The sequence below is a fragment of the Muntiacus reevesi genome, chromosome X, assembly GCF_963930625.1.
Source record: "Muntiacus reevesi chromosome X, mMunRee1.1, whole genome shotgun sequence".
In the NCBI taxonomy this organism is placed as follows: domain Eukaryota; kingdom Metazoa; phylum Chordata; class Mammalia; order Artiodactyla; family Cervidae; genus Muntiacus; species Muntiacus reevesi.
This window is the reverse complement of record NC_089271.1, coordinates 8,527,789-8,541,435: the sequence shown is the minus strand read 5'-3', so window position 1 is coordinate 8,541,435 and position 13,647 is coordinate 8,527,789. Positions and strand designations below refer to the sequence as shown.

General features: G+C 41.2%; 1 protein-coding gene across 4 annotated transcripts in view; it reads left to right on the top strand.

Annotated features, from left to right (window-relative positions):
• The window catches only part of MID1 (midline 1), a 391,822-nt gene that overhangs the window by 369,761 nt on the left and 8,414 nt on the right, over nucleotides 1-13,647 (top strand). For all 4 annotated transcript variants that reach the window (XM_065915785.1, XM_065915786.1, XM_065915783.1 and 1 more), the window contains exons 7-9: nucleotides 915-1,058; nucleotides 7,330-7,491; nucleotides 10,940-11,147. In XM_065915785.1, coding sequence (XP_065771857.1) covers nucleotides 915-1,058; nucleotides 7,330-7,491; nucleotides 10,940-11,147 — 514 coding nt within the window. The remainder of the gene's footprint in view (nucleotides 1-914; nucleotides 1,059-7,329; nucleotides 7,492-10,939; nucleotides 11,148-13,647) is intronic.

The window sequence follows — 13,647 nt, the reverse complement described above, 5'->3', positions numbered from 1 at the left end:
TTTTGAAATATCACCTATAAACTGAAAAATGAGAGGAAAATAGAACCCCACTAACAAATTTTCATAAGGCATCAACACATCTAACAAAAGAAATTTTTTGAAGAATTATTTAACTGATTTGTTAAGGGTTAACAAACAGCAGCATTTTTCCAGATGAGTGGCTGCATATAAAAATCTGTGGCATGTTGGAACTCAGAAGTTGGCTAAGTTTGGCTCCCATGCCATATCTGGTCTTCACCTGTTTTTGTTAATAAAGTTCTACTAGAATCTGGCCATGTCTCTCAGTGGACAAATAGTCTCTGGCTGCTTTCTGTACAAAGGCAGAATTGAGTAGTTGCAGCAGAGACCAGGGAAGCAGAAGATGAAATGCTTGGATAGCATCACCGACTCAACAGACATGAACTTGGGCAAGCTCCGGGAGACAGTGAGGGACAGGGAGGCCTGGCATGCTGCAGTCCATGTGGTCGCAAAGAGTCGGACACGACTTAGCAACTAACTGAACAGCAACAGCAGAGACCGTATGATCCACAAAGCCTAAAATATTGACCATCTAGCTCTTTACCGAAAAAGTTTGCATCCCCACAATGGGGGCAAAATGACAAAAGTTCATCTTGGTTACTTTTTGTTTAAAATGCTTTCTTCCATGAATAAAAGAGTCTTGTTTGCTTACCCTTATAGACATGCTTTCATGATACACAGAGAGAAGATATTGGCTGGCTGAAGTCACACCACCTGGGAAAAATCTCAGTGATAACCAGCCAACGAAATGTTCTTTGGATTGGGATCACTGTCTCTAGAATAATAGTTCTGATAGATAGATTTTAAAAGGCCTGCTTTGACTATCAAGACAACCCCTCTGAAAGGGATCCCAGACGTGTCTGCTTCTCTGCTGATGACCTTCTTGTTCCCCACAGCTCCCAACCCTCCCACAATTAGAGAAGAGCTCTGCACGGCTTCCTATGACACCATAACCGTTCACTGGACCTCCGATGATGAATTCAGTGTGGTTTCCTATGAGCTCCAGTACACCATCTTCACTGGACAAGCTAATGTTGTGAGTGAGTATCGCACACCCCATTGATTTCTCTATTGGGCGACTGTTTTCGGATAGATTGCATTCCTGAATTTAAATATCAAGGGAAGACAAGGAAGGAGAGAGTACAGAGTATTTATTGGCTTGTCTTTCCTGACTAAGATGATAGCACTCACTTGTACTATACTAGTAAAAATAATAGGCCAAATAGTGTTGAAAACTATTGATCTTTAGCAAACCATATGGACGAATCTTACAAACACATTGTTAAAGAAATCAGGAGACAAAAGAATCGATGCACTATGAGTATCTATACATGTATAAGTTAAAGATAAAAATAAACTATTTTGTTTAGAGATGTACACATGCTCTAAAAACTATAAAAGTTAGGATGATGGTTACCTCTGTGATGGGAGGGGAGTAGCACCACTGGGGGAAAATGTATGGGAGTTTATGGGGTTAACAGCATTTTCTGGTGGAATTATATGGTTTAGTCATTATATCATACATTTAGTATTATTTTCTTTTTGAGTGTTATTTCATCATTTTTTTGTTGTTGTTGTTGTTACCAACCTTGAGGGCTTCCCTGGTGGCTCAGAGGTTAAAGCATCTGCCTGCAATGTGGGAGTGCCGGGTTACCAACCTTGGGTCTATATCACTTTATTTTTTATTTTAATGTTTGTATTATAGTTGATTTACAATGTTGTGTTAATTTCAGGTGTACAGGAAAGTGATTCCGTTATACATGAACCCGTATCTATCCTTTAACAGTTTCTTGTCACATATAGGTTATTAGAGAATGAGTATAGTTCCCTGTGTTACACAGTAGGTCTTTGTTGATATCTATTATATATATAGTAGTGGATATATGCTAATCCCAAACTCCTAATTTATCCCTCCCCTGACCTCTCCCCATGGGTAGCCACAAATTTGTTTTCAAAGTGTTTTTCTGTTTTATAAATAAGTTCATTTATGCTGTTTTTTTTAGATTCCATAAATAAGTGATACCATATGATACTTACCTTTGTCTGACATATTTCACTTAGTATGATCATCTCTAGGTCCATCCATGTTGCTGCAAATGGTGTTATTTCATTTTTAATGGCTGAGTAATATTCCACCATATATCTGTATCACATCTTCACTGTGAATTTATCTGTCGATGGACATTTAGGTTGCCTCCATGTCTTCACTATTGTAAATAGTGCCACAGTGAACATTGGGATGCATGTATCTTTTCCAGTTATGGTTTTCTCCAAATATGTGCCTAGGAGTGGGAATTGCTGGATCATATGGTAGATCTATATTTAGTTTCTTAAGGAACCTTCATAAAGTTCTTCATAGTGGTTGTACCAATTTTCATTCCCACCAACATTGTAGGAGGGTTCCCTTTTCTCCACATCCTCTACAGCACTTGTTATTTGTAGACTTTTTGATGATGGCCATTCTGACCAGCGTGAGGTGATACCTCATTGTAGTTTTGATTTGTATTTCTCTAATAACAAGTGATGTTGAACATTGTTTCATGTGTTTTAAACCATAGATTATTCTTAACTGTTATGCATAGTTGTTATGATTGAAGGAGACCTGGATTTGAATCCCAGCTTTGGTCCTCACCTCACTAGTACTATCATTTGGGACAAAGTATTGAACATCTTCTGAATCTATTTCTTCATCTGTAAGAAGAGGTAATGTTTTAGCTTCACATCATTGAGATACTAAAAGTAAAGGTCTTAGCCCTGTGTTTGCCAGTGTTAGCACATAGCTATTCAAGGTTACTATTCCTACAAAAATATAGACTAGACCCACTGTCATTATATCTTTTGCTACATGGTAAAGGTCAGTCATGCACTTTGCTAGGATCATCTACATCAGCAGTCCCCAACCTTTTTGGCACCAGGGACCGTTTTTGTGGAAGCCAACCCTCTCACCTCCTGCTGTGTGGCCCAGTTTCTAACAGGCCATGGACCAGTACCAGTCCGTGGCCCAAGTGTCGAGGACCCCAGATCTACACAATAGCATTTAACACAGTCTTCACATGAAAGGCCTTCATTGAATGTTGTTTGTTCTTCTATCCTGTCAGTTGAAAAGACTATCCTTTGCAGATGTTCTACTGAATGATAAGATCTAAGAGTATAAAACTCTATGGAAAATTAGGAGAAAGAATGCTCCAAAGCTGGCTATAGCTCCATGTGCCACGAGGCAGACTTTTACTGTCCTAAGTCATGGTTCCTTCACTTGTCATAATAAATTCTAGTTAATTGCCCTCAACTGACTTTAGTGAAGGAGAATTAGATACTATCTATTAAGCTTTTTAATCTTATAAAAAGACTATTCGTAATTAAATTCATACACTCAAATGCAAAATTAATGACAATGTTAATTTTTTATTTTTCATTTTTATGAACAGGCTTATGACTATAGATGTTAACGAATTGCTTGTTGAGACATAGATATGTATTTAATTTTACAATGTTTCCATGTTTTTTCCAAAACGATTTTTAATGCATCGTTGAAAATCTTCCATTGGAACCTTTTCCCGGCAGCCTATTTTATTATTGGCAAAAGTCAAAGGATCCATGTCTTCAGGCTTTCATGCAAAGTAGTTATCTGTATTTAATTTATTTTAGTCATTTTGAAAATATTCATGAAGGTTTTTAGACATATTCAGAAGAAGGAAGAGAACATTCACTTCTCTCCAGTCTGGTCGAAGAGACAAAGTGTGTTAGAAGCTTGTATGCAGTCTCTCTAAAGGGTGTCCATTGTTGCATAATGTTTTATACATAGTGTTTTACTGTAAGATGACAGACAGTTGCTCTACAAGGCTCTGAAATCCCAAACATAACTAGGATCTTGTAATGAGCACCATCGTGCAGGGAGATGCTTCTGATCCATTGTGAATGAGAGGAAAAAAGTACAAAATCACCTAACTCGACTGTTGCCATGTGAACTAATTATCTTCCAAGTTCCACTGTTGTTTTACTACTTCAGGCTGAATTGGAGAAGGTGAGTGTTGGCATCCCATCAAAGATTATTGAAAATGACTTTAGAGAGAAGTACACATTTTAGTTGGGATAGTTATGCGGGTGTTTCATAAAGTGATGAATAAAACCTGGTCATCAGTCCCAACACAGTGGGGTATCGAGGCAGAGAAGTCTGGTGCTTGGCGCCGTATGCGAGAAGTTAAGTGATGCTGGCACTTGACCAACACTAGCAATGTAATAATGGTGCACTTTGAGGCATCCGACTTACTCCAGGCCTCACCAGAGAATGGTCGACGTTGCTTTCTTGGCATTTATAATCAACTTCTCAATTATGACCTTGGCGATAGAGGTAAGCCTAAATTTTAAGAGTTAGCATTCATGAAAGCAGACTGTCCCAGGGTAAAGTTATCCAATCACATTTTACTACTCTATAAACATTTTGTTCTTTTAATATTCACAGAAAAAATTAGTGACCTCTTTGAAATAATCAGGATGGTCAGGGTCTCTTTTTAGTTTGGAAAGGGTTTCTGAAGCATTCAATCTTTTTGTTTTGGGTTAAGACTTCAGACTGTAAGCCAAGTTGCAGTTTGCAGCAATTTCAGACATCTGCTTTACAATGTTGCTGAAAGCATTCCCCCACCACATGAAACCCAGCATCGGGATTATACAGTGATGTAAAGTTTATTGAAACATTTTTACATTTGCTTTCTTTGACCGCAATAGTCATTTTGCTGTGACATATGCAATTAAACAGGAACAGTGTAAATGCACTGACATTGATAGAATTCTCATTTGATTCTAGTGAAAGCTGTTAATTGTTCACGTGCATGCCAGACTGCTATTGACAAAGGTCTAGGAATATGAGTGGGTTATCCTAGAACAGAAAAGCTCATTCTTTCATTTTTTAATTTTTATTGAAGTATAGTTGATCTACAATTTGTGTTAGTTTCAGGTGACCAGCACAGTGATTCAGCTATACATATTTTTTTTCAGATTCTTTTCCCTTACATGTCCCTGTGCTCTATAGTAGGTCCTTACTGATTACCTATTTTATATATGTTTGTGTATGTCTGAGTTAATCCCAACTTCCTAATTTGTTCCTCACCATTCCCCTTTGATAACTTTAAGTTTGTTAGTTCTGTCTGTTGTTTTATTACTATTGTAATAGTATTATTAAATATCTAAAGTGAGTTACAGGCTTCTTAGGGCCCAGAGCTCAGAATTCAAAATGACCCTTCTTTGGTTGGATCAACATCTGCTGTTTGGTCGTGACACTAGCCTGAAGTGTTGAATTTGTTACCTCTATGTTCAGGGAAAAGGGAAAATGAGAAAGGATCAAGAGAGATATGTAAGTGGGAGAGTCCCATGTTACTAAGCTACGTGTGGATGTGTACCTGGGCCTTATACAGGTGAGAACTGGTAGGAGAATGAGGGGGCTGCTGGGGGTGAGGGGTGAATGGGGCCCTAGTTCTCTAGTACATCTCTAAACACTGACACACCACCCTCAGCCTCTTCTCTGAGCCTCACATTGCTTCCTTGCTTTATGGCAACTCTGTGAGATCTGGAAATGAAAAGAGTGTGAGAAATTTCATAAGGTTTCTCATATATGTGAACATGTATGTTTATTTAGTTAAATACTCACTGAAGTGTGGCTGAAAATACTGTGTACCCCAGATACATATCACATTAAGTTCTTCTGTGAGATTCATGAACAATGATGAATGGAAAACTTGGAGATGGTATTTAGTAGGATTCAGAGACAGCTGTTGGGGCATGAACATCTTGAAGTGCTATGCAGATACTTGTGGGTTGGTATGGATATGCATTTGTGATTTCCTTGTACATTTCATTAGAAACTCAAAGAGGTAAGATGAAGTATGGTTAAGGTGTAAGTTGCCTCAAGATCAAAAGAACTAACCCTTTGACTTGCAAATCCCCTGAAAGGGAAGGAGGGGTGGCAAGTTGAGAAGCCCCTCAGGAAGTGGAAGGGTTCTGCCTTCTACTGAGAATTAGTAAGGGAAATTCACCAGAGTCAGGAAACAGCCATGACAACCCAGTCACCAGGGGGCTGGGCAAAGGTTTGATTAGAGTGGAGATTGATGGGCGGAGAGGGAAGAAACGAGAGTCGGGCTCAGTACCAAAGAGATGTTTTCAGCATCAGCCACAGCTGCACAACAAAACAGCTTCCTTTTTCCTCATGTTCTTCCTGGCATCGTAAATCCACAAACTGCTCCTCAAACCACATCCTGCAGCATGCAGCCAGAGCATTGGCCCTGCTCTGCTCTGGAACCAGCCATACTGGGGATGCAGCTGGTCACAGTCCCTGGTGATGCTTTTGTCAGAGCTCCACTGGACCCTGAGTTGCCTTTGGGTGCCACACGGCTCCAGGGTTCTCGTAGGAACACATGACCTGAATCAATTACAACCAGACCAGTACGGGGCCACAGATAAGCTCCATAATAATTTTCTTAGCTCTCCTGTCCAAAGTTGGGGTGGTGTTGGCCAGTTTCTGCTGGTCTTAGTCCTGAACTGGCTGGGCCGTTGAGCTGGTCCCTGTGTCTCTGCTCCCATTGGGATGAGCAGACTATCCAGAATGTTCTTCCCCTGGCAGAGGCCCAAGAGGGCCACAGACTCTCAAGGGCTTGTGATGTCTCCTCTTGCCACTGGTGTGTTGTCAATGCAGCCTCGTTTTCTTGGCCAGAGCAGGTCACATAGCCAAATCCAAAGCCACGAGGTAAAAGACAGCATATCTATCCCATCTCTTTAGAAGGAGTAGCCACAAAGTCACTTAGATATGGATCCTGGGCGGGGTGGAGAATGAGAAGCAAAAATATGGAACCTCCTATATCTCCATTAGTGAGGTCAATGTCTCATACATGATCTGGGTCTGTTCTTACCCTCTGTGAGTCTCAAAACTGATGAGATCCAAGACTGAATGTTCATCATGATGTGAGCAGGGGGGAGGGATGTGTGGTCACTTGCTTTCTTTCCGTCCCACAGCACCTAGTAACACATGACCAGGCATGGCACTTAAGATACTGCTGCTCCCATCCACGTGGAACAGAATTTGCAAAACAGTCATCTTAGTTGATCTTTCCACTTAGAGCACATGGTGGGAATATATAGTAATAAATATAGGTTGCTGTCCTTATTGTAGGCAGATACTGAGCACTTGAGTGGATTGGTGGGCACCTGAAGAAGTCACAAAGCTTTTCATTGCTGATCCCAATAACTGAAAATTCCACAACCTTAATATACAGATTTGCCCCGTGCTTGCTCCAAAGAACTCACCACGTCTGCTTGGCTTTGCAGGTCTGTGCAACTCGGCTGATAGCTGGATGATCGTGCCCAACATCAAGCAGAACCACTATACGGTCCACGGGCTACAGAGCGGCACCAAGTACATCTTCATTGTCAAGGCCATCAACCAGGCAGGCAGCCGCAGCAGTGAGCCTGGGAAGTTGAAGACGAACAGTACGTGCCATGAACTCAGCAGAACTATGATCTCTAACCTGCTCTCCTTCCAGCTGCCCCTGGCCCCCTTCATTTCCCTTTTCTCTGTCCCAGGCACTGCTTACAACCTGAGACAGCCAGCATGGAGTCAGGGTTTTTCCATCCAATCCTCTATTCCAAGCCTGGCACAGAGCTAGGACTCTTTGTAAATTGCCAACAGTCTTCTTTTCCATATGTGTGTGTGTGTGTGTGTGCACACTCAGTCATGTCCGACTCTTTGTGACCCCATGAACTGTAGCCTGCCAGGCTCCTCTGTCCGTGGGATTTCCCAGGCAATAATACTGGAGTGGCTTGCCATTTCTTCCTGCAGGGGATCTTCCTGCCCTAATAGCAGAATCTCAAATTACTAAGTCTTTCTTCAGGTAGCTTCTAGGTCTGTGATTCTCAATCAGAAGTGATTGTGGTCCCCAGGGGGACACTGAGCCACATCTGGAGTCATTTCTGGTTGTCACAGCTGGGTGTTACTGGTGTCGAGTGGTTAGATGCCAGGGGTGATGGGAAACTCCCACTGTGTCCAGGATGGTCCCAACAACGAAGAGTGAACTGGGCTATGTGTGCATGCATCTTGTAACACTGTCATCTCCCACTCTCTCTCTCTGCCCACATGTGTTTTATTTTATCCTCCTCTTCTTTCTCCACATCTTTTTGGTCTAGAAATATTATGCTATATAATATGGTATTTGTTTGCATAAGACCTCCCAGGAGAAAGTCGATTGGAGTATGTCAACATCACATCATGCTTTAGGGTTGCCAGCCAATCTATAGGAACTACTTTTTAAGAAGAACCCTCATTTAACCCAATCTGTGATTTCAGTAGTCAAGTAACTTAATTTTACTCCACATATCTGTCCTTAAGACACATACTCTTAAACATAAGCTAATTTCTCAAGGGTTCTGCTGGTAGAGAAGGAAATGTCTTTGGAGAATAAGGGAAAAAATGAATACATACTGGAAAAAACCTGTAACAGCGGATGGGAAACCCGAATGAACTTTTTGGCCAACCCAATATATATACTGAGGTTTATTCTGTAGAATGGATCTTTGAGGCTTCTTATTTGTGCCTTATTGGTTTTACTAAAGATAATGTATTCATTTCATATGGACAGGTAATCTTGTACTTCTAGACATGCAATCATTGATCAGATGTTATTAAATTATGTACAAGAGGTTGGTAAACTTTTCCTGTAATGTGCCAAATAGTAACTATTCTGGGCTGTGCAGGTCAGATGATCTTGGTCACAGGTGTTCAACTCTGGTAGAAAAGCAAGGCCTGGCCACGCTTCATTAAAACTTTATTGAAAGACACAGGCAGTGGGCTCAATATGGCCTGCGGGCTATAGTTTGCCGAACTGTTAGGTGTACAGATCTTACAATGCATTGAATTCTTTAGCCAAGTAAATGATTAATTTCTTCTGTGAACTAATCTATCCTCATTAAAGCAAAAACCTTGAACCTAGACAGAGTAGGTCATAGTTTCCTTGAGAAACACATCCATGGCACAAGTGGAATTTGTTCCCTGTGGAGGCAGGGGGTTGGACCTAACACCAGATGGCAAGACCCTGCTCCACTTATGTGTGGGTAAGGGTGAGAGCTGAGGAAAACGTGATGGATCTCACCATTATAAGGCCAGTCTTTTCAATGGTTGTGACATTCTGATCTTCCTCACTGGGAGAAGGGTAAATAACACAGCCTTCATCTTCAATGATGGCTGCACCTTTCTTTATGGACTTCCTTCCTAACCACCTATTAGGGTCCAATTATTTTTAAGGCACATTCTATCATCTTTTTTTTTTTAATTTGATGGAAGTACAGATTTACAATGTTGCATTGATTTCAGCTGTAAAGTGATTCAGTTGTACATGTAGATACATTCATTTCTCATATTCTTTGCCATTATGGTTTATCACACCTTTTAAGCCAATCTATCTTCAGACTCTTTTTGTCTTAGCTGATGTGATCATTCCTGAGGACCTTTTCTTTTTTTTCACAAGCTAGGCCAAAATTTAAACTACACATGGACTTCAATAGGTCTTATAGTCTTTGAGAATAGAATACCCCTGCCTGCTCAACACTTGAGGATTTTCTCAGCTCCCCTTTAAGGTTTTCTTTGATATGAACAGAAATCTAAAATGGGTCAGCAAACTACTGCCCATGGGCCAGATTCAGCTACCTGTTTTTGTAAATAAAGTTCTATTGGCACATAGCACTGCCCGTCTGTTCACCTGTATCTATGGCTGCTGCCATGTTTTGACAGCAGGGTTAAATAGCCCCAGAAGAAACCACATGGCCAACATAGCTGAAAATAGGAAATATCTGGCCTCTTACAGAAAAAGTATGCTGGTCCCTGCCTGATCTACAAGAAAGAATTTTAGAAGTGCCATTGTCATGTTTTTATCCAAGGAGTGACACCCTTTGGCCTACCTGCATATGATGTAACACACACAATTGCTCCAGGCTGTCTGCCTCAGTTTCTCAGCCAGCATCTTGTATTGCGATAGTCAGACTTACCAGAAGGTTTCTGGTGATTGTCTGAGCACTGTGTGGAAGCGGCCTTTCAACACAGCAGTGGAGTTTGAACATCATGGTATTTGCATCCCATTGTAATCCGTTTCCTGCCTTTAAGTGTCTGGTACCCACCGTGGTGTTGAATGACAGGATGGCCCCCACACCAGTGTTGAATTTTCAAAGCAGTAACAGTTAATGAGAGGATGGATATTCAGGTGTGATTCGGCCAGAATTTTACAATGGTTCAATGTTCAAAACACAAAGACAAATAAATGAAAGAGAGGACCTTATTATGTCTATAAAGGAACTTTTACGTCTATAAACGAACTTAGGACTCAAAAACCCAGGTAGGTAGTAACCTGTCACATTTTCCTCCTGATCTTATGGGCTGAAAAATAACCCTTTTGATCGTCATTTTAAGCTCATGAGAATACTGCTCTAATTTGGAACAATCTCAAAATAATATAAGCCATTAGAATGTTCTGTACATTAAAACCTGCAGTCTTGATGTGTTTGGTTTCTGAGGTCTATTAAGCATGAATTCATCTGAAGCCAATTGAACAGGGGAATGGATGAAAATGAAGTCTTCGTTTTCTCCTCCCTCCCAGGATGACATCAGCCAGCACATTAACTGTGCTGCTGGTGTGTAGCTGGGATCCCCGGCAAAGCTTACACCACAGGCTCTGCTTGATCCTCACCCATGCTATTGTTGAACAGTGAGGGAAGCAACCTTGCATCCACAGCTCAGAGCTGACTGACTGCAAGCTCTCAGAGGCAGGGACATGTTTGTCCTCATGATTTTACTGTACTTTTTAAAGCTTATTCTGAAAATATGTTCTTGCTTAAGTTAAAATCCACAGTTCTTTTCATCTACCTCTTTTGTGTCTTGTAACCCTGTTTCTAGGCCAACCATTTAAACTGGACCCCAAATCTGCACATCGAAAGCTAAAAGTGTCCCATGATAACTTGACAGTAGAACGTGATGAGTCGTCATCCAAAAAGAGCCACACGCCCGAACGCTTCACCAGCCAAGGCAGCTATGGTGTAGCTGGAAACGTGTTCATTGATAGTGGCCGCCATTACTGGGAAGTGGTCATAAGTGGAAGCACATGGTAGGTACTTTGATCGAAATGTATTCTCTTTCACATTCTCCTCCACCGTAGATGATCACAAGAGATTGAACATAGCCCTCTGTGCTGCACAGCATGACCTTATTCCCCACATTCTATACATAGTAGTTTGCATCTGCCAATCCCAAACTCCTAATTTAGCCCTCCTCTCTCCCCGCTTTGGTTATCACAAGTTTGTTTTTTGTGTCTGTGAGTCTGTTTGTTTTGTAAATAAGTCCATTTGTGTCATATTTTAGATTCCACACATAAGTGATATCATATGATATTTGTCTGACTTACTCCACTGAGTATGATCATCTCTGGGTCCATCCATGTTGCTGCAAGTGGCATTATTTCCTTCTTTTTTATCGCTGAGTAGTATTCCATTGGGTGTATGTACCACATCTTCTTTATCCACTCAACTATTGATGGATATTGTCCTACAATTATAAAAAAAAAAAAAAAGCATATCTCATTCTATACTTTGTTAGAACATCAACCCAGGCCAAGGTCCATCTTGAAGAATAATATGCACAAAAGCTTTATCAGTCAACTGTTGCTATAGTAATGCTGCATAAGAAACACCCCAAAACTCAGTAGCTTCAGCCAACAATCATTTACTACTGTTCACTGACACTCACATCTCTGGGTTAGCTGATCGAAGCTAATCTCAACTGGGCCTTGCTTTAAGCTGCAGGTTGGATCTAGGTCTGTTCCATGGGTTTCTTCATCATGTTTGGACACCTGGGCTGCTCAGGTCATATCCTTCTTGAGGAATCTGAGAGTAAAAACTCAACTATGCAAGCACATTTCAAATCTCTGCTTGTATCATGTCTTACTAACTTCTCATTGGCCAAAGCCAGTCACACAGCCAGGCTCAATGCCAGTGGTACAGGGAAGTATATTCCTCCCATGGAGTTGAGAGGAGAGAGTGAATATGTACCAAGCAATCATTTAATCTACCATTCGGCCAATGAGAAAAATAACTCGTTTTAACTCCATCCATTTTTTATTTGCAGCAAGACTTGAGCCCCAGTCCCTGGGAAAGCTAGTATGCTAATACTGCCCTTTCATGCCTTAAAGCATGGGTCAGCCGACAACAGCCAAACCTGACCCACTGTGTGTTCTTATAAATAAACTATTTATGGGAACACAGCCAGGCCCACTCTCTTCCATATTGTCTATGGCTACCTTTGAGCCACACAGCAGAGTTGATTAGGTAAGACACAATTCTGTGGTCCACGAGGCCAAAATATTAGCTCTCTGGCCTTTACAGAGAAAATTCACCAATTCCTATTTTAATACCTGCTCTTCATCACTGAAATTAATTTCTGTTGCCTTGTATGTTTTGTGACTCTAAACTGGGCCCATCAGTGCTGGGGGGGAAGCAGTGATCCTCGGCCAGGACTCATTTCAAAGTGTCCCTTAGATCCAGCCCAGTGACTTAAGCCCACTGAGTTCTCTAAGCCAAGGGGTGGAGGTCAGGGCAGAGGACGTGGGAATTAGTGAACTCTGCCAAGTTCACCTTACAAAACTGACCTTGCCCATTCCACAACCGCAAACTGTACCTCATACCCTGCCCTTCTGTCTCATAGATGCCCACTCAAATAGCTCTCTTTATGAGCAATTATAATTTTACTAACCAGCCTTTATCTGGCACAACTATGTGCCAGGCATTGGCCTAAGTATTTTACAAATGGTAGCTCATTTATTGATCCTAACAGTTCCAGAAATGTAAGTACTAATACCCCATTTTACAGATGAGCTGACTGAGGCCCAAGGTCACACAGCTCATAGGTGCAATCAGGGTACAAGCTGTTAACCAAAGGTCCACAAATGTTGTCTGTAAAGGGCCAGAGAGCCAGTATTTCTGGTTTGCAGGCCAGTTGATTTTCTCCCAACTGGTCACCTCTACTGTTGTGGGGGGAAAGCAGCCATAGACCACACATTCACAAATGGGTGCAAATAAAACTTTATAAAAACAAGCCAAGGGCCAGATTTGGTAAAATGCTACAGCCACTATGGAAACCAGTATGGAATTTCCTTAAAAAAAACTAATAAAAATAGGAGTACCACATGATCCAGCAATCCCACCCCTGGGCATACATCCAGAGAAAAGCATGCTTTGAAAAAATACATGTACCCCAAAGTACACAGCAGTGCTAGTCACAATAGCCAAGACATGGGAGCCACCTAAATGTCCATCAATAGAATAAAGAAGATGTGGTCTATATACACGATGGAATATTACTCAGCTATAAAAAAGTGAAACAATGCCATTCACAGCAGTATGAATGGACCTAGAGATGATCATAGTAAGAGAAGTAAGTCAGACAGACAAATACCATGTGACAGCACTTATATGTGGAATCTAAAATATGATACAAGTGAACTTATCTAAGAAGCAGAAACAGACTCAGGTAGAGAACAGGCTTATCGTTGGCAGGGAAGGAGAGGATGGGATGGACTGGGAGTTTGGGACTAGCAGATGCAAACTATTACA